Raw genomic sequence first — 26,691 nt, forward strand, 5'->3', positions numbered from 1 at the left:
GTAGTGTCCCGTGGACACAGAGAGCCCAGCAGGGCCTCATCAGCTGGGCGGGGTTTCATGTGGGTAAATGACCACATCCTGGAGCACCATCCAGCAGTGTTTTCTTAAGACTTTGGAGTTGAAGTCACAACATTTAAGGAGGGGGGAGAAAAGGGGAAGCATTTACTGGGATGGCTCTCCAGAGAATGGCTGTGTATGTGCCTCCAAAAGGTGAGATTGAGCGAGTGACCATGGAGGTAAGCCTTGGGTGGGTGCCAGAGAAGCAGTAAAAGGAAAAGGGCCCTTGGGTCATGGTGGAATTGAAATGGGCAGGCATGGCTGCAGGTTGTGGCTGGATTCACAGGCTAAAGGTCTCTCCCACCTAACCTTCTGAGGCTTGGTTAGCTGTGGGGCTGTAGCTGGACAACTGTCTGGTCCCATGGCTGTCTGTTCCTGTGTACCTGGGCTGAATCCTGCTCTGGTTTGAAAAGACAAAAAAAACAAAACAAACAAACAAAAAAAACAACCCTAGCTGTTACTTCTAAAATAGTACTCCAGGGGACTTCCCTGGCGGTCTAGTGGTTAAGACTCCAAGCTTCCACTGCAGGGGGCATGGGTTCCATCCCTGATCAGGGCCAAAAATAAATAAATGAAATAATTAAAGTAGTACTCTAGGTATTAAGAACATTCCATCCCCTAGGCATGGAGGTAGGCTCTGCAAGGTCATTGAAGATCCCCTGTGTGCAAAATGTTTCTTGAACCATTCTGGAATGTAGTATTACAGAAAGACCCATTTTATAGGGAGGGAGCCATGAACATTGTTATTTCAAGAATATCTATTAGGCCCTAGCCTGAGGACAGAATGTAAACTTTAATAGCAGAATCTAAAATTCCATTTATAGTTTTATCCCTTTAGTTTAAGTCTTTAGTACTTAATTGCTTTGCACAGTTGTATCTGACTCTCTGTAGCCCCATGGACTGTAGCCTGCCAGATTCCTCTGTCCATGGGATTTTCCAGGCAAGAATACTGGAGTGGGTTGCCATTTCTTACTCCAGGGGATCTTTCCTACCCAGGGATGGAACCAGTATCTCTCTTGGGTTTTCTGCATTGATAGGCACATTCTTTACCACTAGCACCACCTGGGAAACCCTGTTTCAGTCTTTAATCCTCCCTTTAAAATGTAAGGAGATCCCAGGAGGGACGATAGATTAAACCTTCATGAATCTTGAGCCTGAAGTGACAGCAGACCCACCCCTAACCTCCATCCCCCACATCCCTTGCTCCAGGCACCCAGAATCCACTCCTAGAGGCAACCCCAGGCTCCTTTATGTCTTCATACCTGGAAGCTTTTGAGCCTGATTTTTCCTACCTGGGACACTTCTTCTCTCTTTTTAACTATCTCAAAATCGAGGTAATGTCACTCATTGCTCAGAGTTATGCTCCAAGCCAGGCTTAGTCCAGTGGTGGGTTCCCTGACCACAGGGGTCTCTTCTCCCTGACGGCCCTTGTCCCAGGGTAATTGTTGGCATACAGAGCCATCTTTCTACCAGGTTAAGGATTAAGTAATGTGAGGTGTGTCTGTTGGTCACTGGCTCTCTTGTGTCAAGAACAGTATCTTGCCCAGAGTACGTTCACTTCGTGGAGTGAATTAATTCCTGACTGCCAATGTGTTTTTATGGAAACAAGTGCAGGGCTGAGTAGTGAAAGTGAAAATGCCAAGAGATGCACCTGGAGTCCCTGAAGCAGTCTCCTCTGGGTGACAGTTTGCAAAGGGCCAGGGAGCTTAGAGGCATGCCAACTTCTATACAATCTCTCTCAGAAGGTAACTGACTGCTGAAATTTAAAACGTATCGACACATTCAATGCACTTGTCGAAGAGGTGTTTAAAGAATCGTTTCTCACAATAAAATAGGGCAAAGTTTCAAATTCAAATTTGCTTTGGATTTGTTGAATATTTTAAATAATTTGCTCATTTTACTTTTAATTATCAAAAGTAATTATGTCGCAGAAAGGTTTAGAGAAAAATACCCAGTTTCATTTTAACACAAAGTGCTATCTCTTCAAGATTCTTTTCAGATTCTTTTCACATGCATATATTTATGGTTAACCAACCAGTCAACAAATATTGAGTACCTCCTACGTGCCAGTCGCTTATTAGAAATATAGCCACGCAAAAGAGAACCTTATGTACACAAGGGACAAAAAGCAGGCATACTTTTTGTGTGATAAGTCGTATGAAGACCAATAAGCAATATAAGGAGATAGCGAATGATGGGCTGGGGTAATTTTAGATGCAGTTGGCAGGAAGGCATTTCTGATTTAGTAATAGAAACTCTTGAGCTGAGATCTGAAAGGCAGCCACGTAGAATGAATGAAGCCAGCCATATGGATATTTTAGGGAGCAGCTTTCCAGGCAAAGGGATCTGTAAATGCAAAGGCCCAATATGGGAGTGAGCCTGGAGTGCTTGAGAGCTGGCCAGGAGGTTAGGGATGCTGAAGCAGGATGAGAGATGGATAGAGGATGAGGGGAGTAGGGGACTAGTCAGAGAGGCAGCAGAGGCCAAACAGACATGGCTTTGTACAATTAGAAGAGCTTATAAAAGCCTCCTGAGCTTACATGGAGCTGTGATCCTCCTTCTGGGATTTATTATACCATTCACTGCTCACATGGTTACATGACGTTCATATGCCTACTTTTGACAGTGGCATAATATTCCATTCCATGCCTATGGCATAATTACTAAGTTCTTTTTTGCCCTTTGGTGAGTATCTTTGGCTTTCCCAGTCCCTTGTTTTCTCCTTCACTGTGTTACACTAAATAGCTGAAAGTTCCCAGCACAGAGATTACAAATTCAAGGGTTATGAAAATATTGCCACCCTCTCTCTAAAGTCATGACATATACAGTGTCATCAGTATATTATTAGAGTAAGTGTATTTTAAAAACATTTATACTTTTCGTGCAAATGCATGTAAAAGAGAGAACAGTATGAGTCCCCATGATTACCTCCCTCTAACAATTATCAACCCATGGCCAGTCTTATTTCATTTATACTTACCCCCACATCTGTCAGATTATTTGTTCCACTTTACCTGTGAGCAGTATCACTTTACCTGTGAGCAGTTTGAATACATTTTTGAAAGTAGAAAATTAAGAAGTCTGTCTTTAAAAGAAGGTAATCAGAAGGTTGTTGCTATTTGTTCTAAAGTATGATTTGGAGCTTTGGGAACATGGTTAATGGATACCCATGTAGTACTGCCCAGTCATGTCTGACTTTTTTGCAACCCCATGGACTGTAGCCAGCCGGGCTCCTCTGTCCATGGGATTCCACAGGCAAACACACTGGATTGGGTTGCCATTTCCTTCTCCAGGGGATCTTCCCAACCCAGGGATCAAACCTGCATCTCCTCTGTCACCAAGTGGATTCTTTACCACTGAGCCAGTGGATACCTATTATCATGATTAAATTAACAGTGCAGTCAGCTGGTTATCTCAGCTGGCTAACACCAGCCCCTCAAGATGTGCGTGGCATCTCCATGTTCATTTCTCCCCAAACTCAGTGGCCCCAGGAGTTACATGAATTGTCCCCCAAGTGGCTCTGGGACCTAGCTGGTCCTCTCTGTTGCTGTCCTGGCTTTCTTGTCTATTGCCTGGACTGCTGCTGCTGTTTCCTACCTGGTTTCTCTCCTCCTGGTCTTTCTCTCTTGCCAGCCTGTCCCCCACACTTCTGCCGGGTGCTCTTTCTAAACCACAGATGTCTTCCACCGGTTTGAAATTCTTCACTGAGTCAGTCTTGCCTTGAAGAGAAAGACAATATTCTCAAGCATGATCTTCATGGTGTTTGTGGTAAGCTGAATATCTCTTCATGGCCTCTGCCTTCCCCCAACCTCACATTCCTCCTCTACTGCTGATATTGTGATTTACCTGCAGTTTCCTGATCTGGCCACATTCCCCCAGAGCGGGTCCCTGTGCCAAAAAAGACCTTCCCTGTGTCTCTACCCTCCCTCTGCACCCCTCCCCCACTTATCCCTCCCTCCTGACCACCCACCTGGCTGACTCCAACTCATCTTTAAGGCGCAATTTATTTCACTTAGACTTCCCTGGTGGCTCAGACAGTGAAGAACTTGCCCGCAATGCGGGAGACCTGGGTTTGATCCCTGGGTTGGAAAGATCCCCTGGAGAAGGAAATGGCAACCCAATTCAGTATTCTTGCCTGGAGAATCCCATGGACAGAGAAGCCTGGTGGGCTACAGTCCACGGGGTTGCAAAGAGTCGGACATGACTGAGCGACTAATACTTTCACTTGGAAGCTTGCCAAGGCCCATCCCAAGAACTGAAGCACTTACTGTCTCTACCCTGGGCCACCTGGCACCCCTGCTGGCCTCCACCCTTGTACTTCTCTGTACTGTGACCGTGGCTCTTTCATCTGTCTCCTCCATCAGACAGGTAGCTCCTTGTTAACAGGAACTTGTTATCTTGATTCCCTGTACTGCACCACCCACGTTACAAACACGCAATCATGTTTTACGAGAGCATTAGGATTCTTGGTTGTAAACAACAGAAGCCAACCTCTCCAGGTTTAGCTTGGAAAAGAACCTAATGAGAAGATCCTGCTTGGCTCACAGAATCTCCTGGAGAAGCAAGAACGTGGTTCAGCAGAACAGCAGCCAGAACAGGCCCCGAATGGCTCCACAGAGCTGCTCACATGTGGTCACTTTGCCCCCTCCATGGAGGGCCAGCCCTCCTCTAGCAACAGCCAACCTGTAGCAGATCTGACTCATTTGTTATATATACTGAGCTGTCACCTAAGATATTTTTTGAAGGAAGAGTTTCATAGATTCAAAAAAACATACATATGGTCTGTAAGGCGATGTGTGGGGGCCTCAAAAATGGGTACTCATATTTATACTTAGGTGTTTTGATAAAGATTTATCATCTTGATTTTGGTAATTGAGGAACTATAAAGCTAATATTCATTCATTCACTCATCTAGCTATTTGTTCATTCAACAATGTTTAAAAAGTATGTATCATGTCAAAGGTATTGTAGAGTCCCATCTTCCTGGGAAGGTTCAGCAACTTTAAGTCACTACACTCCTGATAAGTGAACCAGGTGGGAATTATAATTTCCATTTTATAGATGAGTAAACCAAGGCTCAGAGAAGTTAAATGACTTGCTTACCTGATGGACACACGAGTTGATCTAGGTTTTCCAGTTGTGCTGCCTTGGACTTGCCAATCAATCATATAAAATATATATTACAGAGCACCCACATAGGGTGTGGTCTGCAAAGGGATTTCAGAATCTGTCAGTTGGTTGTTGGGCTGCACCCCGCTGGCCTGCAAATCTTGTAGTTGCCCAGACTTAAGACCAAAGAAAAAGCCTGGTGACAGCAACAGAGACATCAGTGTTCATTGGTTAGGGGCATCTTACCCAAAGGTCCTGGAGTCACACCCCACCATGTGTGACAGACAACGGGCAGAACATGGCAGCAGTCTTTGATATTCACCAGGAGGAGGAGGTTACCATTTATAGGGGAGGTGGGCTCATCAGTAACCAGGGAAACCAGCAGCTGGGGCAGGGGGCAAGCAGGCAGGCAGTTACTAATTAAGTCCTGTAATTAAGAGGATTGGATAGTCATGTGAGGGAAGCAGGGCCTGGTCAAGTAGGGGATGGATAGAGATCAAGAGAACAACCATCCTTAAAGGCCTGACCATACATACATCATTGGTGGTGGTGACCTTGGAGAAACAATTTATTTGGTCAGGTAAGTGTGGCAACCAGAATGTAGAGGACTAATTGGTAACAGTGTTGAAGAAGTGGGGCCAGCAAGCACACTCCTCTCTTTTCAAACATTTGACAGTAAAGGAAATGATTGACAGAACAGTGGCTTGAGGAGAAAACAACAAAAAAAGAAGGCTTGGTGAAGCTGGAACTTGAGCATGGTTGTAGGTTGAAGCTACAGAGATAAAAAAGCTAAAAGACAAAAAGGAGCGCAACAAGACACAATGCAGAGAAAAAAATTTAAGCACAAATATTTAAAAAGCACACACACATAATGGGCTTTGGAGCAGATTGTTCTGGGTTCAAATTCTGACTCTGCCGCTGACCAATTAATAGTCTGAGTCTCGGCTTCCAAATCTATGAGACAGTGTGCTTACGACTCCTTGCATCAAGTGTACACAAAATGTTCTGTCCTCACTGGCATAGAAGAGGCAGTCTGTCCTCGTCCCCCTCATCCATAACTCTCCTATGATCCACCCCAAATTAGGGTTGTCAGAAAAAGAAAAATACCTGCATTATTTGGGATGTACTTTTACTAAACAATGATTCTTTGTTTACCAGAAGTTTAAGGTTAACTGGACTTGGTATTTTTGTTTTTCTTAAATCTGCAACCCTACCCAAAATAAAATACCTTGTATACAGCTTACTATAATAAAAATTGAAGGCCAGAGTGAAGAGGTAAACGGTGGGTGGATGATGCTGCCTCTTACTGGTAGAATGTGGCAACACCAAACATCCTAGGTTGGCCTGTAGGCGGTTTTCTTAAGAATGGCAAGCCACTAGACCCGCTGCAGAAGAGAGATGGAGTCTATTATCCTGCTAATATTTTAGTCTAAATTTACTAGTATGGTAATGCTGCTATCTTTTCATTTTCACCGGTGCCAATATATTTCTTTTTCTCTATATGATTTGTATACTTTTTTGTCAGGGTTAGTAGAGTATTACTGTACACTTGGAACTTATGCTTTCCTATTGGATTCCAGTATGCATACTGTTTGTATATGTTTTATTTATTTATTTGGCCTCACCACATGGCATGCAGGATTTAAGTTCCCTGACAAGGGATTGAACCTATGCCCCCTGTGGTGGGAGCGTGGACTATTAACTATTGCACCAACAGGGAAGTCCCTAATTAAAGTCACTGTCTGTACATGCTTATGCATTTTGTCTTACAAAAGTACAGTATGTCCTACATGTGGCTTACATGTTGACACATGCAGTAGTAGACAATAAAATTAATTATTAATAAAATTAATATAGTCCATGGAGTCACAAAGAGTCAGAAGCATCAGTTCCAAATGTACAGTAATACTCTACTAACCCTGACAAAAAAGTAACACACACACACAAAATTATAGCTTTTTATTTTTATTTAATCTTTTTAAATGTTAGTGACATAGTGCAGCATTATTACAGAGGAACTTGGCAAGGGTGTCACATATGTCCCTAAAAAAAAAAAAAGTACCTAGTAACAAAGACAAATGAGGTTTTCTGAATATATTCTCTGGCAGGAGTTGAGAAAATACAAAAGCTCTTGTAGGCACTACTGTCTGGATTTATTAGTTGAAGGGTCTAGGAAACGAGCAGCAAGTGCTCCACTTGCTCCTTTTAGCCATCTGAGGCTCATCAGGGGAGACTGCAATGTTCCCCCTCCTCGTCTGTCCTGTTAGGAGGCCAGCATGTGGGCACCTCCCCCAGCAGTGCGTTCACCAAAGATGTCTATGCATCCTTCCACCAGAGCTGTCTTAAACATGGTGCTAACAATTTACCGCTTCGTCTAGGAACATGATTCAGTCTCCAAGCAAGAAGCCCAGGTCAGGCCATGAAAGAAAAGCCCCTGAGTTCCTCAGGCTCCACTGTAGGAAAAGGGTCCCTAGAGCAGCCAGTGTTGAGCACCAGCCACAGGGACAGAGGTCAGGTTTTGTCCCCTTCTGAGTTGAGGTTTCACAAAGGACTAGTTCACAGTTGTCTGTCTTCTCATGTGTCTCATCTTTATACTGTCATTCATAGCAAAGTCTTCTTTATTCTTATCATACAGCCAAGACTCTCACTTCAGAAACAGAACTGAGATCCAGGATGGAGGAAAATGAGCGGTTTCTGCAGAAGCTAGGCAGAAAGGCTGTCAACAAGTGTCTAGATCTGAACAACTGCAGACTGACAACAGCGGATGTGAGGGAGACGGGTCTGTATGGAGTCGACCTTATCCAAAGGCACAGAGGGCACAGAGGGCTGAGATGAGCAGGCAAAGCTCTGCGTCCTCACTTGGTAACCTGAGGTCTGCAGGGTGGCCTAGAGAATTCGGGAAGAGCAGCTACATTGCTGTTTAAAAAAAAAAAAAAAAGTCAATTGACTCTTCCTCAAGTCTCAAAGATTTGAGCCCAAATTTAGGTGGGAGGTTTGTTTTTTCCTGAACAATTTTACCTCTCTACTAATTACCTCTAACTCTCTGAAACTCATCTCCTCCTATATATGATATAAACTCATCCATAAAAGTAAGCCCTGCTGGGAATTTAAAGGGGCATCATGTTGTTATCTGTGGGATGAAAAGTATCATTCCTAGTGATTATTGCTCACACTTTTTTTTTATACAAAAGAACAACTACTGTTTGTGACACTCTAGCAAGAGTTTGATTGCAAACAACCTTCTCCTCAACAACACCATCATCACCTTCTTAAAGATTCTCTTTTTTCGGACATCTTAAGTCAAGTAATCAATCACATTAAATGTGTCTACCAACAGAGGAATCAAAAGAACTGCATTTTGAGTGAGGAGGGGTGGGCTGGGGCTGTCCTTCACTATTTTAATTAAAATCCATGCCATTACATTTGAGACAGATCTCTTAACAGGAAACTGTAACCATGCCTGTGATTCCCAAATGCCTGTGTACGGGTCAGAATCTTGCAGAACCTATGGAAATGCATACACTTGAGTCCAACCCAAACCCACTGAACTGAAATCTTCCAGAGCACGTCCCAGGAATCCTAGTTTTTTGCCTTCTAATGTGTTCAATAGACTTTCATACTTTGTAACACTTAAGATCACGGTAAACAAAATTAAATTGCTGAAGTGCTTTGGGCTTCCCTGATCATGGAAAAAGCAAGGGAGTTCCAGGAAAACACTTATTTCTGCTTTATTGACTATGCCAAAGCCTTCAACTGTGTGGATCACAATAAACTGTGGAAAATTCTGAAAGAGATGGGAATACCAGACCACCTAACCTGCCTCTTGAGAAACCTGTATACAGGTCAGGAGGCAACAGTTAGAACTGGACATGGAACAACAGACAGTTCCAAACAGGAAAAGGAGTACGTCAAGGCTGTATATTGTCACCCTGCTTATTTAACTTATATGCAGAGTACATCATGAGAAACATTCCAGCACAGCTGGAATCAAGATTGCCAGGAGAAATATCAATAACCTCAGATATGCAGATGATACCACCCTTATGGCAGAAAGTGAAGAGGAACTAAAATGCCTCTTGATGAAAGTGAAAGAAGAGAGTGAAAAAGTTGGCTTAAAGCTCAACATTCAGAAAATGAAGATCATGGCATCTGGTCCCATCACTACATGGGAAATAAATGGGGAAACAGTGGAAACAGTGTCAGACTTTATTTTGGGGGGCTCCAAAATCAGTGCAGATGGTGATTGCAGCCATGAAATTAAAAGACGCTTACTCCTTGGAAGAAAAGTTATGACCAACCTAGATAGCATATTGAAAAGCTGAGACATTACTTTGCCAACAAAGGTCCATCTAGTCAAGGCTATGGTTTTTCCTGTGGTTATGTATGGATGTGAGAGTTGGACTGTGAAGAAGGCTGAGCGCTGAAGAATTGATGCTTTTGAACTGTGGTGTTGGAGAAGACTCTTGAGAGTCCCTTGGACTGCAAGGAGATCCAACCAGTCGATTCTGAAGGAGATCAACCCTGGGTGTTCTTTGGAAGGAATGATGCTAAAGCTGAAACTCCAGTACTTTGGCCACCTCATGAGAAGAGTTGACTCATTGGAAAAGACTCTGATGCGGGGAGGGATTGGCGGGCAGGAGGAAAAGGGGATGACAGAGGATGAGATGGCTGGATGGCATCACCGACTTGACGGACGTGAGTTTGAGTGAACTCCGGGAGTTGGTGATGGACAGGAAGGCCTGGCGTGCTGCAATTCATGGGGTCACAAAGAGTCGGACACGACTGAGCAACTGAACTGAACTGAACTGAACTGAACTGATGACTCAGACAGTAAAGAATCTGCCTGTAATGTGGGGGACCTGGGTTCCATCCCTGGGCTGGGAAGATTCCCTGGAGAAGGAAATGGCAACCCACTCTTGCCTGGAGAATCTCAAGGACAGAGGAGCCTGGTGGACAATAGTACATGTAGTCACAAAGAGTAGGACATGACTGAGTGACTAACACTTTGAATGCTGGTAAAAAAAAAAAACTATAAACATATTTTTTTTGCCCTTAAGTGTGTCTTCAGAATTTCTTCAGAATGGTGGAAGGTCAGAAATTGCTGCACCTGTAACTCTAGAAGCTCACTATGTGATGTCTAACTGCTGCCACTATTTTGACATCCAAGACAGCCATTTAAAAGCAAGCAAGCAAAGACACCTTCCAGCCTTGACTTTGGCATTTCCACTCAAGTCTTGTTGCCTCAGGAGATAAAGATAACCTCAGAGAATTTTGTTCACAGAGAGTAATTTCATTTTTCATGAGCAATGGAGGAGACTCAGAGAAGGTTCTGGTCAGGCTTTGTGCTTGTCTAAACCGCCACGTGTTGGCCCATGTAGGTATAAAAGGAGGTTTGTAAGACGGTGATACCCAGGTGATCTAGATAAGAAAAAATAGTTAATGGGCACTGTCTGAGCAGTCCTGGCCAATGGAGTGCTCCCCGGGCCTTCGGCCTGAGGGTCCAATAGAATGACAGGGTGATGGTTGTTAGAGGGTTTGCAAAATAAAAGGACCAGTTTACACACTGTAGTGACGGCAGTAGTAACAGTGGTAGCTGAATTGCCGTTTCCACCACAGTAAAGGAGTTCTTATGGAATCTCACAGAAACACCACTGCCTCTTCAGAATGCAGTTATTTGGCAGAAATCAAAAAGGTCCCAAGAAATAGGATATCACGTCGTAATATCACGACGTCTCCAGTTGCACACCTGAGGGAGCCCTGCTGTGCGGAAAGTCAGCCCATTCATCCTCCTTCTATCCTGTTACAGAGCAACAGGCAGTATAGATGAATCCTGTTTACTACAAATCACAAATTCCACATATAAATCTGTCTTTTCTTGTGTTCACTTCTAGTTGCTTTGCTGCCTTCTCTCCCAGACTTGGAAAAACTGGATATTTCCTGGAATGATGTCATAGGTGGAAACCTCCATGTACTCACCCAGCAAATGCATCTTGTCAGCAAGTTAAAAATACTGAGGCTGAGTAGTTGCAGACTTACCGCTGATGATGTTCGGGCACTGGGTATGATGAATGCTTCCCTTGAGAGAGTGCTTGCCTGGAAGGATCTCTGCAATCCAAACCCTCAAGGGCAAATCACCTGGGTGCCCACTCCCCTTGGATTCCCGTGGACGAGGATGAGAGCGCTGTCCCTACAGGATGCAATGCTGTGTTGAGCATTTGTGTACTTTCTAGAGGACTGTGTAACTGGCACCCAGAATTGCGCTAAGCCCTGGGAGAAAGAGGGGAACAGGCTGACCAAGCCTCTGGTCTCAGGGAGTTTAAATGGAAATAATAATTGCAAAATTTGCTCTCTCTGGATCTGTTACCTCATCTGTAACACAGAGAAGTTGGGATAGATAAATTAAGATCCTTTCCAATCTCAAAATACTTTTCTCTTTTCCCATTCCTATTTTTTAAAAATTGATCAAAACAAGATTTTTCAAATAAAAGCAATGGTTTAAGTAGAACCAGAACCTCAATTAAGTTAGTTTTGTATGTTGAACGTTGAATAACCTAAAATGTAGGCTAAAATTTGCCATGCTGCTAACCCAGCTGCTTTACTGGAATGCTTGCTGATTTTAGATGCCAGACATACTTTTTTAGTCTTCTTTTCATCTCAAGTCTTTATTTCAATTATGTATTTTGATCATTTACATCTCGGCAAAGATTTCTGTAAAAGCAACAAAATTTATGCCAATGTCTTTTCTCTAAACTGGAGGAGGAAATGGCAATCCACCCCAGTACTGTCAGAAATATCCCATGGACAGAGGAGCTTGGTGGGCTACAATCCATAGGGGTCACAGAGTCAGACACGACTGGGTGTGCACAGATGCACTTCTCTCTAATCATTCCCTAGAAAATGGCCAGATCCTAGTTCAAATCCTGGTCCCACTTCTAACTACTTTTGTGACCATGGACAAAACAACCCTCCCGAGCCTCAGTTTTATTATCTCTGAAATGGGGATAATATCCACCTCAAAAAATTGTGAGGATTAAATAATTTTTATAAAGTACCTACTACATGCTTGACACATAGTAGGCACTCAATAATTGATAATTCCTTCTTTCCCTACTTCCCCATCCAAAATTACCTTTCTGTGGTTTTCTATGATCAATTTAGCCTCACAGGTTAGCAGCTGGTTATCATGTAGCAGAGTCTCAAATTTAACATACTGTTACTCAGGCATGAAAAGAAGTATAGTTTCTTTTTTTTTTTGACTAATCTAATCTTTTTCATGATCCTCCAACCTTAAGGAACCAGAAATTGAATTTTCTTTTTTTAATGTTTAAATTTATTTATTTTAATTTTATTTTTGTAGGCACTGGGTCTTCGTTGCACAGACTTTTCTCTAGTTGTGGCAAGCGGGTCTACTCTCTAGTTGCAGTGCGTGAGTTTCTCACTGTGGTGGCTTCTCTTGTTGAGGAGCACAGGCTTTAGGGTGCTCAGGCTTCAGTAGTTGTGGCATAGGAGCTTAGTTGCCCCGAAGCATGTGGAATCTTCCCTGACTAGCAATCGAACCAGTGTCCCCTGCATTTCAAGGAAGATTCTTTACCACAGACCACAAGGGAAACCCAGCAAGTGGAATTTCTACCCTGGGACTCACTCCAAACTCATCTCGTCCAGGAGAGCGTCTGCAACCTTGTCACTGATGTTTTGTGTCCTTTTCCCTCTCGTCAAGAATTTATCCTCTCTGGAAGGACTTCTATATCCTCTTTACCAGGAGGAGCTTTCTTATCATCCATACTCTACTTAGCCTTAATGGCAGATGGGGCATAAGAAGGGTAGGAGAGTAAATGGTTTATTGTTCAGTTCAGTTCAGTCGATCAGTCGTGTCTGACTCTTTGCGACCCCATGAATCGCAGCACGCCAGGCCTCCCTATCCATCACCGACTCCCAGAGTTCACTCAGACTCACGTCCATTAAGTCAGTGATGCCATCCAGCTGTCTCATCCTCTGTCATCCCCTTCTTCTCCTGCCCTCAATCCCTTCCAGCATCAGAGTCTTTTCCAATGAGTCAACTCTTTGTATGAGGAGGCCAAAGTACTGGAGTTTCAGCTTTAGCATCACTCCTTCCAAAGAACACCCAGGACTGATCTCCTTTAGAATGGACTGGTTGGATCTCCTTGCAGTCCAAGGGACTCTCAAGAATCTTCCCCAACACCACAGTTCAAAAGCATCAATTCTTCGGTGCTCAGCTTTCTTTATTGTTAAGAAAACATAAATCAGGAGTCATCCCAACATTATTACACCTGTTAAAATTGCTTAGTGCAGGATGGCAAGTGTATAGTGCTCCAATATTAGATGGACTGCAGACAATCATGCCCTTTCTCCCTGATCCTGGGCATGCCTCAGGGCTGTTCAAAGCCTCACCCCATTGACTGGCAATGGCATACAAAATGACACCTGTTTAGTGGCTTATTTTGTTAAAATTCCTGAAGAATTTGCATGTTTAAGTGGGGCTCGCGTACTCCAAAAACCTTAAAGTGAAAGTTGCCCAGTCATGTCCAACTCTTTGCAACCCCATAGACTGTATAGTCCATGGAATTCTCCAGGCCAGAATACTAGAGTGGGTAGGCTTAAAGCTCAACATTCAGAAAACGAAGATCATGGCATCTGGTCCCATCACTTCATGGGAAATAGATGGGGAAACAGTAGAAACAGTGTCAGACTTTATTTTGGGGGGCTCCAAAATCACTGCAGATGGTGATTGCAACCATGAAATTAAAAGACGCTTACTCCTTGGAAGAAAAGTTATAACCAACCGAGATAGTATATTCAAAAGCAGAGACATTACTTTGCCAACAAAGGTCCGTCTAGTCAAGGCTATGGTTTCTCCTGTGGTCATGTATGGATGTGAGAGTTGGACTGTGAAGAAGGCTGAGCACTGAAAAATTGATGCGTTTGAACTATGGTGTTGGTGAAGACTCTTGAGAGTCCCTTGGATTGCAAGGAGATCTAACCAGTCCATTCTGAAGGAGATCAACCCTGGGATTTCTTTGGAAGGAATGATGCTAAAGCTGAAACTCCAGTACTTTGGCCACCTCATGCGAAGAGTTGACTCATTGGAAAAGACTCTGATGCTGGGAGGGATTGGGGGCAGGAGGAGAAGGGGACAACCCAGGAGGAGATGGCTGGATGGCATCACCGACTCGATGGACAGGTCGAGTCTGAGTGAACTCCGGGAGATGGTGATGGACAGGGAGGCCTGGCGTGCTGCAATTCATGGGGTCGCAAGGAGTCGGACATGACTGAGCGACTGAACTGAACTGAACTAGCCTTTTCCTTCTCCTGGGGAATCTTCCCAACCCAGGGATCAAACCCAGGTATCCCGCATTGCAGGTGAATTCTTTACCAGCTGAGCCACAAGGGAAGCCTGAAAAACCTTAAACCATAGAATAAGTAATCAGTGGCAGAAGTTCACGCCCAGTATCCAGCAGTAGAATATAGGTTTCTGGACTCAGTGGACCTTCCAACACTCTCAATTGACTGACACTCTCAATTCAGATTGACTCCACATGTTGAGAAAGTATATTTTCCGTGTGTGCAGCTCACCATTCTGTTCTGCCCCCAAAGCAATGACAATCATTCCTAAGGGCTGACCCCTCATTATCTCCCGGCTTCCACTCTGTAGCCCTCAAGTGTATCCTGTGTTAAGTGGTCCCAGAAATGTTAAGTTTCATCCCTGCTCACTGCATCCTTCTTTACCCCAGGGCTGTCATAAGCTGCTTGCATTCCAAGGCATCATGAGCTGCTAATGCCTAGTGCTCTCTTACTCATTCCTCCCTGCCATGGTTGGATCAGTTGTATGTGATATTCTTGATGTCAGAGTGAGCTTTTCCTCTGTGATGGCCAGTGCCCTGCTTTTGCTTCTACCTCTGGCTGAAATATAACAGTGGTTATGTTGGGGAATAAAATTATGGGCGATTTAAATTTTCGTGTTTTATTTTCTAAATCTTTTATATTTCTACCTCTGGACAAGCTTCTCAGCAATAATGATCCCTAAAGAGGGTGGATGAGAGAAAGTAGATGGACTGGTAGAAATACTTACTACCATAAAAACGATTTGGTAAAATCATGGTGGCTCAGGTAAAGAATCTGTCTGCAATGCAGGAGACCTGGGTTTGATTCCTGGATCAGGAAGATCCCCTGGAGAAGGGAATGGCAACCTACTACAATATTCTTGCCTGGAGAATCCCACATACAGAGGAGCCTGGCGGGCTACAGTCCATAGGGTTGCAAAGAGTTGGATACGACTGAGTGACTAAGACAGACACACACCCCTTACCAACAAGTGGATTTTTTTTTTTTCCACAATTTTTGCTTATGAGCATGGCTTCAGAACTCTGGCTATGCCTAGAAGCTCACCCTGCTGGTCGTGGGTAGGAACTGGGTCCTTTTCTCCTCCCTGTTCCCCGGCATCTAACCAGGACCTGGCCCGGCTTCAATACTTTATAAATGATGGTTGTATTGACTTTCAAATGAACTCACTGCTTTGTGAACCTGGCAACCAACCTGATCTTTGGACCATTTTTTTTTTTTTTAAACAGGAGAAGCACTTAAAGTGCTGCCTGAACTTGAAGAGTTGAATTTGTCTTGGAACAGTAAAGTGGGAGGAAACTTGCCTCTGATCCTCCAGACGTTGCAAGAAGGGAGCAAGATACAAACACTTGAGCTCGTGGACTGTACACTCACATCAGAAGATGGGGTGTTTGTGGGTAAGTAGAATTTGGTAGAGTCTTTCCCAGGAACAATGTGAAGATGCCCATAATGGGAGAGCTTGGGAGTTGACATTGGGTGTATTTCCTCTCACCCCGAATTGAAAAAGTAGCTCACTATATCCCAGGTCACATGAAGATGTAACACTCTCCCCATCACAGCCCCCGCCTGCCCCAACTTTCATGCCCACATCTGCTTTTTTGGCTATGCTGGGTCTTCATTGCTCCAAGTGAGCTTTCTCTAGTTGTGGTGGGTGGGGCTACTCTTTTTGCGGAGCACTGGCTCTAGGGTGTATGGACTCAGGAGTTACAGCTTGTGGGCTCCAGAGCACTGGCTTTAGTATTAATCGTTGCAAGCTTAGTTGCCCCATGGCATATGAAATCTTCCCAGACCAGGGATGGAACTCGTGTCCCCTGCATTGCTGACAGATTCTTAACCACTGAACTGCCAGAGAAGTCCCACACCCTGCATCTTTACTGAGTTGTTCTTTGGATTTCTTTCCTTCCAGGTCAGTTGCTACCTAGACTGCAAAACCTTGAAGTACTAGATCTTTCTATTAACAGAAATATCGGTGGCAGTCTCAGTAGTATTGCTCATGGACTAAAAAGTACCTCAAACCTGAAAGTCTTGAAGTTACATTCGTGTGGATTGTCACAAAAGAGTGTCAAGCTACTGGGTGAGTTAGCAATGACTGAAGCTTCTATATAATTTTATTTTACGTTTAATTTTTTAAGCTGTTAGGAAATATAACAAACTAGAAACAGAGGTTAGGTTGGGGAATGAGATCATGGGTAATTTAAAATTAAAAGTTTTATTGATTTTCCAAGTCTTAACAGTGAGCATGTATTTTTACAATTACAAAACTAAATGGCCAGCTCTGAAAAGGCCAGGGTATTTTAGATTTGAGAGAGACAGTGAGCAAAATAAAAGTGTGCTACTAAAGCTCTCCATTTCTCTCTTACTTTTGAAATTACCAGCATTATTTTATGCTTAGTAGTAGGAGGGAATTGGTGCTGATAAAAACAACTTCAGTGACATCTGTAGTTAAAATTTGCTCTGCTATATAGAGTACCCCCATTACATGAGAATATAAAGTGCCATGTATTTTTATCCTTGAACCTTCTAGAGCCTGTCCTATCCTTCTCCTTGGCAGTTTAAGTCTAGAATGCTGCTAATGTATCGGTGCTCAAGGATAGTAGAGGAAGGACCATTAGTTGCAGAAATCTGAGCAAAATCACTAGCAATCAATGCAGGTCATAGGGAGAGTGTTCGAAGCCATTGTCAGGTCCAAAGGGGCTAGTGGTACAAAGCAGACTGTTATCCCTCCACTTGGGGTTTTGTCATCACAGTGCATCTATTTTCTTAGTCTCCCTTCTCCACGTCTGCCCCCTGCCCTGCTCTGCTCCTGCCGACTGTCCTGTAATATGTCAGAGTGGGATTTTGACCTTCTTTGTAGATGCTGCCTTTAGATATTTGTGTGAGCTGAGGACACTAGACCTTTCCTGCAACAAGGAGCTGGGTGGAGGGTTTGAAGACACCACAGGGCTGGCCACACTGGAGCACCTGGAGGGGCTGGATCTTCGCCAGTGCTCGCTGACGGCTGACGACGTGTTGTCCCTGAGTGAGTAGGTGCTGCAAAAGCTGAGGGAGTGCTCTCAAAGCCTTGGCATATGTTTGGGAAACTGGCAAATCTGAGATGTACTGTTTATGAAGTTACTGGGAGGATCACATCATAAAAGTTCTGTGAATGTCCCCATATAGTATTTGGCAAATATTAGGTGCCCAATAAATATTGTTGTTCAGTTGCTAAGTCATGTCCAGCTCTTTGCAACCCCATGGACTGCAGCAGGCCAGGCTTCCCTGTCCTTCACTATCTCTTGGAGTTTGCTCAGACTCATCTCCACTGAGTTGGTGAATGTTCGTGAATCTAAACTCCTATAGACATCTGTGAAGGAGGAAGAAATTTTGAATTCCTAGGGCTGTTTAGAAATGAATCTATTAATATCACAAAGCATATTACAAAGAAGGATGTATAGGGAAAGCCAAAACGAAGGGTGTTGAGGCACTCTCTCTCACAGGTTATGCCAAGACACTTAGATAAGGTGAAGTTACAGAAGCTCAGTGGATAGTGCATAATCACAATTTTAGGTCACTACCTTTACTTTCCTACCACAGATATAGTCCTGTAACAGGTAACGTATATGCAATTTCCCCTAACAGCAAGCACAGCCATAGAGATTAAGGGTTTTATTCATCTGCAGCCACAATAAACCTTCAGAATACATCCTGAGTCTGACCATGGCTCACTGTTTAGACCTCTACTCTCCTGCTCCAGCCCACTGTCAGTTCATGCCTAAATTATTGCAAGAGTCTAGATAGCTTTCCTGCTCCTCTGTCACTCTGACTGCAATCTCTATTTCTTTCCCGGATCAACTTCTCCAGCTACACTGTGCTGACTCCCACGCACACCAGCCATGCTCTGCTTTCTCTCTGAACGATGGGCTCCTCCTAGGTAGCGATGGTTTTCTTCAGTATCTCTCTACCGCTTGTGCACAAGTTCTGGCACAGAGCTGGCACCCAGCAAATGCTTGTTGAATGTGTGATTGAATGAATCAATCAATAAAGAACGAGAAAAAGAAAATTTTTGTCATTTTTCGTATAATTGGGGGAAGAAAACAGCAAAATAGGTCTTTGGGTCTAATATCAATCTTTTAGCCCTGCTAATTTGTTTCTTAGACTCTTATCCCTCAATTTGGGAAATTGAGGTGAGTTCAAGTCTTTCATGAAGATTTTAAAATAGTAAACAATAACTTTTTGAGCTTCAAATGGAAATTGTGATGGATCAGCATCTCTTTTACTTATGAGTGTCATACCTGCGGAGACACTCCTGAATTATCAGTCCATCAGATTCCAAATAATGAATTTCCCCTGCTACAACTGAATAACACAAACTTCATATCTCATCTTGCTGCTCAGATGAAAATTAAAGTGCTAGAGGACTTGAATTGTTACCACTAGTGCAACCAAGAGATTAGCCTTTATTATCTGGAGGCCACCAATAGAGTAAATAGCCCCAGAAAGGTAATGGTTATTTAATAAGAATTGCATGGTCCTCCTCAATTTTAAAAAGGCGGAATTGAAAATACATCCTGTTTTCTACCTTGTGATATTAAAGAATTGAACATTCTTTTATCTGATCATTCTCAGTGGCTTCAAAGAAAGGGAATTATGGATCACTTAGCCAATGACATCTGATTAATCATCTAATTGTTCGAGGCCCTGTGCTGCAGGCTAAGGGAAATTCAGAGTCAGGGGCTTCAGTTTGTGGGGGCGGAAATAAACCAAATACATGGTGAAGATCCCCTGGAGAAGGAAATGGCAACCCGCTTCAGTTTTCTTGCCTGGGAAATCTCATGGACAGAGGAGCCTGGCAGGCTACAGTTCATGGAGTCACAAAGAGTCGGACGCAACTGAAGTGACTTAGTACACATGGTGAATACAATGTGTTGTGGGCATCAGACGAGGGAGAAATGGTTGCATCTGCGGGGATCACAAGTACCTGCCCTCTTTTTTCCTTTCCTTCCCCTTCCTTTCTCCTGTCCTTCTCTCCTTCCACTAACATTTGAGCCTCAGATTTCCAGACTCTGATGCACATTCTGGGCAGGAAGAAGCCTCTACACACAGAGCTCACCTTCAGTGAGGGAGGGCAGAAGATTTGCGAATGAACAATAGATACGCAAACAAGTCACGTAACAGGGGTGCTGGGAGGAAAAGAGAATAGGGCGCTGTGATTGTGACCACAGGATTCCTGTGGCTTTGGTGGCCCTGGAAGGCTCTGAGGAGGTGAGTCAGCCCCACAGGGGTCCCAGGAAACTATATTTCCCACACTGGGAAGAACTAAGGCAAAGGCCTGAAAGCATGAAAAGCAGCAGAAAGACAGGGAAACGGGTCCCTCCTGGCACAGCAGGGGCCCTCAGGACCCCACTCTGGTGCTGTCACTAACAGACATCTGGTTATTATTATTACTTTTTAACCAATGTACATACCTTAATTTAAAAAAAAAATGTAGCCACATGTGGGATCTTAGTTCCCCAACCCGGATTGAACTAGGCCTCCCTGCATTGGAAGTGTGCAGTCCCGACTATTGGGCTGCCAGGGAAGTCCCAACAGACATCTGTTCTGATTGCTTGATTTCATTGCCTTCCTAGTACTCCTGACTTATATTCTGAGGAAAGAATGATCATATCAAACATTAACTGAGCAGTTAATGTGTGCCAGGCACTGTACCAGGCACTTTATATATACCAAGTCACTTTATCTTCCCATTGTCTCTATGGAGTAGTTATTGTTATCGAGAAAACTGAGGCTCAGAGAAGTTAAGCAATTTACCCAAAGTCACACTGTTCTTTAGCAACAAACAGGATGAGAACCCAGTTTCCTCTGTCTCCGAAGTCTTTGCTCTTTACTTCCAGCCTGGAGAGAGGCTTAGAGAAGAGCCCAAGCTGCATGCTGGGGAAAGTGGCTGGTGTGTGTGGGGAGGAACGGTGTGTAAGGAAGGGCAGGGGTCACATAAGCAAGAGTCATGCTTGTTGATCAAGAAGACTGTGGCACCTCCCGAGACCCTTTGTGAGATGCTGCCTAAGCCATGTCACTCTTGATGTTTCAACAGCTCAGGTTATCCCTTTACTCACGAGTCTTCAGGAATTGGATTTATCTGCCAACAAAGAGATGGGCAGCTATTCTGAAAACCTACTCAGCAGGCTCCGATTTTTGCCAGTGTTGAAGTCATTGATAACCAGCAACTGTGCTTTGGAGAGTGAGACTTTTACTGCCCTGGGTAAGCGATTCTCCAGGTCCCTGCAGACACTGGCACAGTAACACCCGAGAGGGAGGCCTCTGTTTCCCTCCAAGTGAATTTCATCCCAAGGCTCAGCCATAGGCATACTGAAGTATCAATCTGTCCTCTTTTCAGGAAATATGCTCTTTTAAAAGTGACTTTCAAGGCCACATGGATGATTTCTGGCTTTTGAAAATTTAACCTTTAACATTTAAAGTATGCAGACTTGACCCTTTGTATCCAGGGATTCCAAATCCGTGGATTCAACCAACAGCAGGTCAAAAATAATTTGGAAAAAATTTCCAGAAAGCTCCAAAAAGCAAAACTTGAATTTGCCTCATTCAGGTAACTGTTTATATAGATAGAATTTGTATTGTGTTAGGTATTATATAGGTGGTGCTAGTGGTAAAGAACCGACCAACCAACGCAGGAGACATAAGAGTTGTGAGTTCGATCTCTGAGTCGGGAAGATACCCTGCAGGAGGTCATGGCAACCCACTCCAGTGTTCTTGCCTGGAGAAACCCATGGACAGGGGAGCCTGGTGGGCTACAGTCCATAGGGTTGAAAAGAGTTGGACACAACTGAAGTGACTTAGCACAGCACAGAAATGATTTAAAGTATATATATGGGAGGATGTGCATATATTATGTGCAAATACTATGCCACTTTACATAAGGGACTTCAGTATGGACGGGTTATGGAAACAATATCCCTGTCTATACGGAGGGGTGGCTGTATGACCGACTTTGGAGGTTCACATTTGTAGTACCTTGTAATTCCACTGAGGTCAATATAAATTGGGATTGCTATGAGTCTGATGGGCCATCAGAAGGCATAATTCTTTTCAATTATAGCTACACAATCAAAGAATCATAATCAAGTAGATATTACACTAAATTGCATCATGTGACATGAATCTACAGATAGTCCCTGACTTACAATGATTTAACTTAAGAGTTTTTGACTTTAAGATGATGTAAGGGCTTCTCTCGGAGAAGGCAATGGCTCCCCACACCAGTACTCTTGCCTGGAAAATCCCACGGACAGAGGAGCCTGGTGGGCTGCCGTCTATGGGGTCGCAAAGAGTCGGACACGACTGAGTGACTTCACTCACTCAACCATTTAACCAAGTTTTACTTTTCTATAGTTTCCAAAATATCTTCCAGATGAAAATAGACAACATAAATTGAATCCATGCATTTCAGGCAGGAGAAACAAGGAACTGTGGAGGGCTTCCCTGGTGGCTCAGACAGTAAAGCGTCTGCCCGCAATGCGGGAGACCTGAGTTCGATCCCTGGGTCAGGAAGATCCCCTGGAGAAGGAAATGGCAACCCACTCCAGTACTCTTGCCTGGAAAATTCCATGGGCAGAGGAACCTTGTAAACTACAGTCCATGGGGTCGCAAAGAGTCGGGCACGACTGAGTGACGTCACTTCACTTCTTCACTGCCCACACCCAGAAATGATGTCCCTCTTTCACCCAATTTAATCCAAAGACTGCTGGATCTCAGGACTCCCCTAGTGGTCCCTGGGCTAAAATTCCACACTCCAATGCAGGGGACCCACTGACCGACTAGGGTCGATCCCTAGTCAGGAACTAGATCCCACATGCTGCAACTAAGACGTCTCTGAAAGTGAAAGTGCTAGTTGCTCAGTCATGTCTGACTCTTTGTGACTGCATAGACGTAGCTCACTAGGTTCCTCTGTCCAAGGGGATTCTCCAGGCAAGAATACTGGAGTGGGTCTTCCAGGGGATCTTCTCAACCCAGGTCTCCCGCATTGCAGGCGGTTTCTTTACCATCTGAGCCACCAGGGAAGCCCACAACTGTCTTAACTCAGTGATAATATGTTGCCCTAGCCTAAGTTGCTCTCGTTCAAAGTTTATGACCTCTAAGGAAGTCTAAGTTATTGCTATTCTTATCGCTGTCAATTTTAGCTGAAGCCTCCATTCACCTCCCTGCTCTGAAAATAGTCAACCTTTCTTGGAATAAGTGTATTGGCGGCAACCTGAAGCTGCTCCTGGAGATGCTAAAGCTTTCGACGTCTCTTCAAGTGCTGAGGCTGAGCAGCTGTTCCCTGGTGACAGAGGACATGGCTCTCCTGGGTTTGTATCTTCTGGTTCCAAAGCTGTCCTGACACTGAGCCCAGTGTGCCCGCCCTGCCAGCCTGGGGGAAGGAAGGCGCAGGAGGCAATGAGGCCTGGAGTTAAGCCCTTTGTGTACCTTCCCTGCTCCCTGACATCTGCTTGGGAGAAAGCTGGTTTGTGATCAGTCACTTCAGTCATGTTCAACTCTTTGCAACCCCATGGACTATAGCCCAACAGGCTCCTCTGTCCATGGCATTCTCCAGCAAGAACACTGCAGTGGGTTCCCATGCCCTCCTGCAGGGGATCTTCCCAACCCAGGGATCGAAACTGCCCCTCCTGTATCTCCTGCATTGCAGGTAGATTCTTTACCCACTGAGCCACCTGGGAAGCTAAATAGACACAGGAATTCTAAAACCAGATACACAGTAGAGACTGGTTCATAAAATGAGATGGAGGAATTCCTTGTGGTCCAGTGATTAGGACTTCATGCTTTCACTTCTGAGTGTGCAGGTTCTATTCCTAGCTGGGGAGCTAAGATCCTGCAAGCCACCAGGTGCAGCCAACCATTAAAAACAAGAAAAAGGAGATAGATACAGATATGGTGGTGAAAGAAGGAGGATTATCTGACATAGAATAGAATGTTGGAGCTGGATGTGGAAGGGCAAGGCTCCTTGTCCTTGGGAGGGCTGTGCATGTGTGGATTTTGTTTACGCCTATTCCTGGCTTTGCTCAGCTGGGTGTAGTTTTTTCTGTTCACCTGGTGTTTCCTGTGGATGAATTATGTGTAAGCAAACAAGAAATTTGTGTTACATTCACACTGTTCTCTGATATTTCAATCTAGTTGGAATAAATACGTGTTTTCAAAACAAGTGTTATGGCCAAACACTGTAATTAGAAGATGGGCACAAATCACTGTGATTTTATTTTGGATTTCCCTAATGACTAATGAGGGCTTCCCAGGTGGTGCTAGTGGTAAAGAATCCGCCTGCCAATACAGGAGACACAAAACACATGGGTTCAATCCCTGGGTCGGGAAGATCCCTTGAAGAAGGAAATGGCAACCCACTCCAGTATTCTTTCCTGGAGAAACCCATGGACAGAGGAATCTGGCAGGCTACAGTCCCTGGGGTTTCAAACTGGTCAATTGATTTTTGACAAAAATGCAAAAGCAATTCAGTGAGTCTTTTCAACTAACAGTGCTTCATTAACTGAGCTATCATACACAAAAATATTAACTTCAGCCTATATCTCACAACTTGGACAAAAATAACTTAATATGGATAAGTAAAATGTAACTGTAAAACCTTAGAATAAAATATAGGAAAAATACTTGGGAACTTGAATTTTGCAAAAAGTTTTTAAGATATAACACAGAAAGCTCTGCCCACCAAATTAGCAAATTGATAAACAGATCTTTATCAAAACTGTGAGTTATGCTGTGAAAAAGGTACTGTTAAGGGGGTGAGAGGAAAATGTAGGTAAGTTCTTTATCACTGAGCCACCAGGGAAGCCTCCATGGGTCTATGCATCTGTTCTTTTACCAGTTTCATACTGGCTTGGTTACTAAAGCTTTATAGTAAGCCTTGATGGAAATGGAGCATCCTGCCCAGTCTGGAAGCCATGATGTGTGACAAATGATTGAAGGACCAGGGTATGTTTAGTCCTAACAGGGGGACATTTGAGGGGACCTGTTGTCCAACACTGCATGGTTGGCATGTGGAAGGAGCTGAGATTCCCAGAAGATAGGCAGTGGCAAGGTCAGATGGGGCCCAGAGGCATGGCTTCCTCCAGCTGAGAGCTGCTTCCCTCTGCTGGGGCAGCCTGAAAGGCGTTTCAGGCAGATTTGGGCTGGTCCCCCTTAGAGAAGCTGTGAGAGGGATTTTTCTCTGATCATCCATCTAGAGGTTGAAAGAGGAGCCCTCCAGGGTCCCTTCCAGCTCTGAGAGTCTGCCCATCTCATCTTTTTAATCCATTCCTGCTTTTGGCTGAAAAGGGAAGCACATGTCGTCTGCTCTGGCTGTCCCTCCTTGCTCCTTTTCTTAGCTTCCTCATTAACAGTTATTTATTAAGAGCAATTTTAGGTAGCACTGTGATACTACCTAATGTGTACTATTCAAAGGAAAAATTGACCCATGTGTGAAAGGTTCTAATTGACCCATGAATTAGAAATTATCCAAGTATATTTTGTCCATGGAAAGTACTCAAATAGCTGTTGAATGAAAAGTGAGTAAATAAACAATGAATAATGAAACAGCATTATACAGCAAGAAGACTATTCACAAATGATCCTGAGTTAAAGCCAGTGAGTAGTCACTCCTCACATTTAATTAGAGAAAGTCTGCAGCAAGAGCTGGGGCTCCAGGAGAGCAGACAGCATGAACTCAACCAGAAAAGACATTCTTTGGGTTGGAATTTGGAAGGAGAAAAAAATTCATTTTCAAGCTGTACATGGAATGCAGAGAGGTGTTACTAGAGTAATTTCAAATGCCCTGAAAAAAACTGCTAGCTAATAACATTCTATTACTTAGTGCCACTCTTATTACAAATCCTGGAGCTAGTGTGTTGTGTTATTGGAAGTGAGAAACAGTTGCACTTGAATGTGTTCTTGGCTTTTAGCAGAGTGATTTTGTTTTTCAGCATCGGTAATTCAGACAGGTCACCTGGCCAGGCTGCAGAAGCTGGACCTGAGTTATAACGACAGCATCTGTGAGGCAGGATGGACTGTCTTCTGCGAAAACCTGTGGCTCCTCAAGGAATTAACTGAGCTGGATATCAGCCTTCGGCCATCAACTTTTAGGAAATGCGGACAATGGTTTAGATACTTGCTAAGTGCCGTGACCAAACTTCCCAAGATCACTGAGGTAGCAATGAAGAGGTGGCTTCTCCCAGCTTCACAGGAGGAGGAACTACAAGGCTTTGACCAAGATCACAGAAGCAGTGTTCACTTTGACCATGGTGGGTTTCAGTAAGCTGACTTTCCAAGGCTCGACTAAGCTACATGTCACCCAAAGGAAGAAGAAAAGAACGTGAGTGAATCCTGGTGAAGTCAAAGGAATACCAGCTTGTAGGCTGTTTAACGTGATTTATGTTACAAGAGCTTTGTAAATATATGTTTAGGATAATCTAATATGAACATGCCTTTATGCTCTATTTTATGAAACAAGGGTGACATTTTTCAATGGGCTTTCATTTGTTTGGATATATAGTTAGTTCACTTTCTATTTAGAAGGCCTGACAAAATGTTTAGATTCCAGTAACACATTTCCTTTTTTCTTTCCCTAGAATTTTCTGCCTCTTTTACTAAATGTTTTAAATATAAGGGTGTGTCTTTATGTGAGTATGTAAAATGTGAAAGGCACTAACTGTGGAACATTTTCATGTTATCTTTATCATTATATCTGTCTCAATGTGGTCTGATGGAAATGTAATTTTCATCAGAAAGAATGCTCTTCAGTTATTTATTGTTTTATGTTCTCTTGCCTTTTATCTCAGGTACAAACCATGAATACAAATAACGGTCACTGACATACAGATCTTCATGAAAAGTGATCAAAAATTCAAAACCCAGTATCAAAAACGTGCCTTGTTGAAATAAAGTAAAATGTTTTGTTGCTAAAATAAACAAATTAACATATTATTAATATCTCTGAGCATTTCTTTGACATGGAATTTGCCTCATAAAACCTATTTAATTCATTAATTAAAGTTCCTGTGTTGCTGTCGGTGATTTGGGGAATTTCTGGTTTTCTCTTCCTAGAGCATGAAATTCATTGCATGGCAGAGGGATCTGCTCACACATTTCTATTCTGATATATTCTAATCAGATCATGTTTTGCTTTCTTCTTGC

At 43.6% G+C, this 26,691-nt stretch overlaps 1 protein-coding gene across 3 annotated transcripts; it reads left to right on the top strand.

Annotated features, from left to right (window-relative positions):
- On the top strand, positions 1-26,481 carry LRRC31 (leucine rich repeat containing 31). 3 transcript variants are annotated; one of them, XM_069580000.1, is made up of 9 exons: positions 1-236; positions 7,802-7,945; positions 11,058-11,225; positions 15,753-15,920; positions 16,430-16,597; positions 17,378-17,542; positions 20,591-20,758; positions 22,695-22,862; positions 25,482-26,481. In XM_069580000.1, the coding sequence occupies exons 2-9, from the start codon at positions 7,840-7,842 to the stop codon at positions 25,811-25,813; spliced, it is 1,443 nt and encodes a 480-aa protein (XP_069436101.1). In that variant the 5' UTR covers positions 1-236; positions 7,802-7,839; the 3' UTR covers positions 25,814-26,481. The 3 variants fall into 3 exon arrangements, with proteins under 3 accessions (XP_069436101.1, XP_069436092.1, XP_069436110.1); XM_069579991.1 differs by having other exon boundaries at positions 93-210; XM_069580009.1 differs by lacking the exons at positions 7,802-7,945; positions 11,058-11,225 and having other exon boundaries at positions 93-210.
- The last annotated feature ends 210 nt before the right edge of the window (positions 26,482-26,691 follow it).

Source organism: Ovis canadensis, chromosome 1 (assembly GCF_042477335.2).
Source record: "Ovis canadensis isolate MfBH-ARS-UI-01 breed Bighorn chromosome 1, ARS-UI_OviCan_v2, whole genome shotgun sequence".
Taxonomy (NCBI): Eukaryota; Metazoa; Chordata; class Mammalia; order Artiodactyla; family Bovidae; genus Ovis; species Ovis canadensis.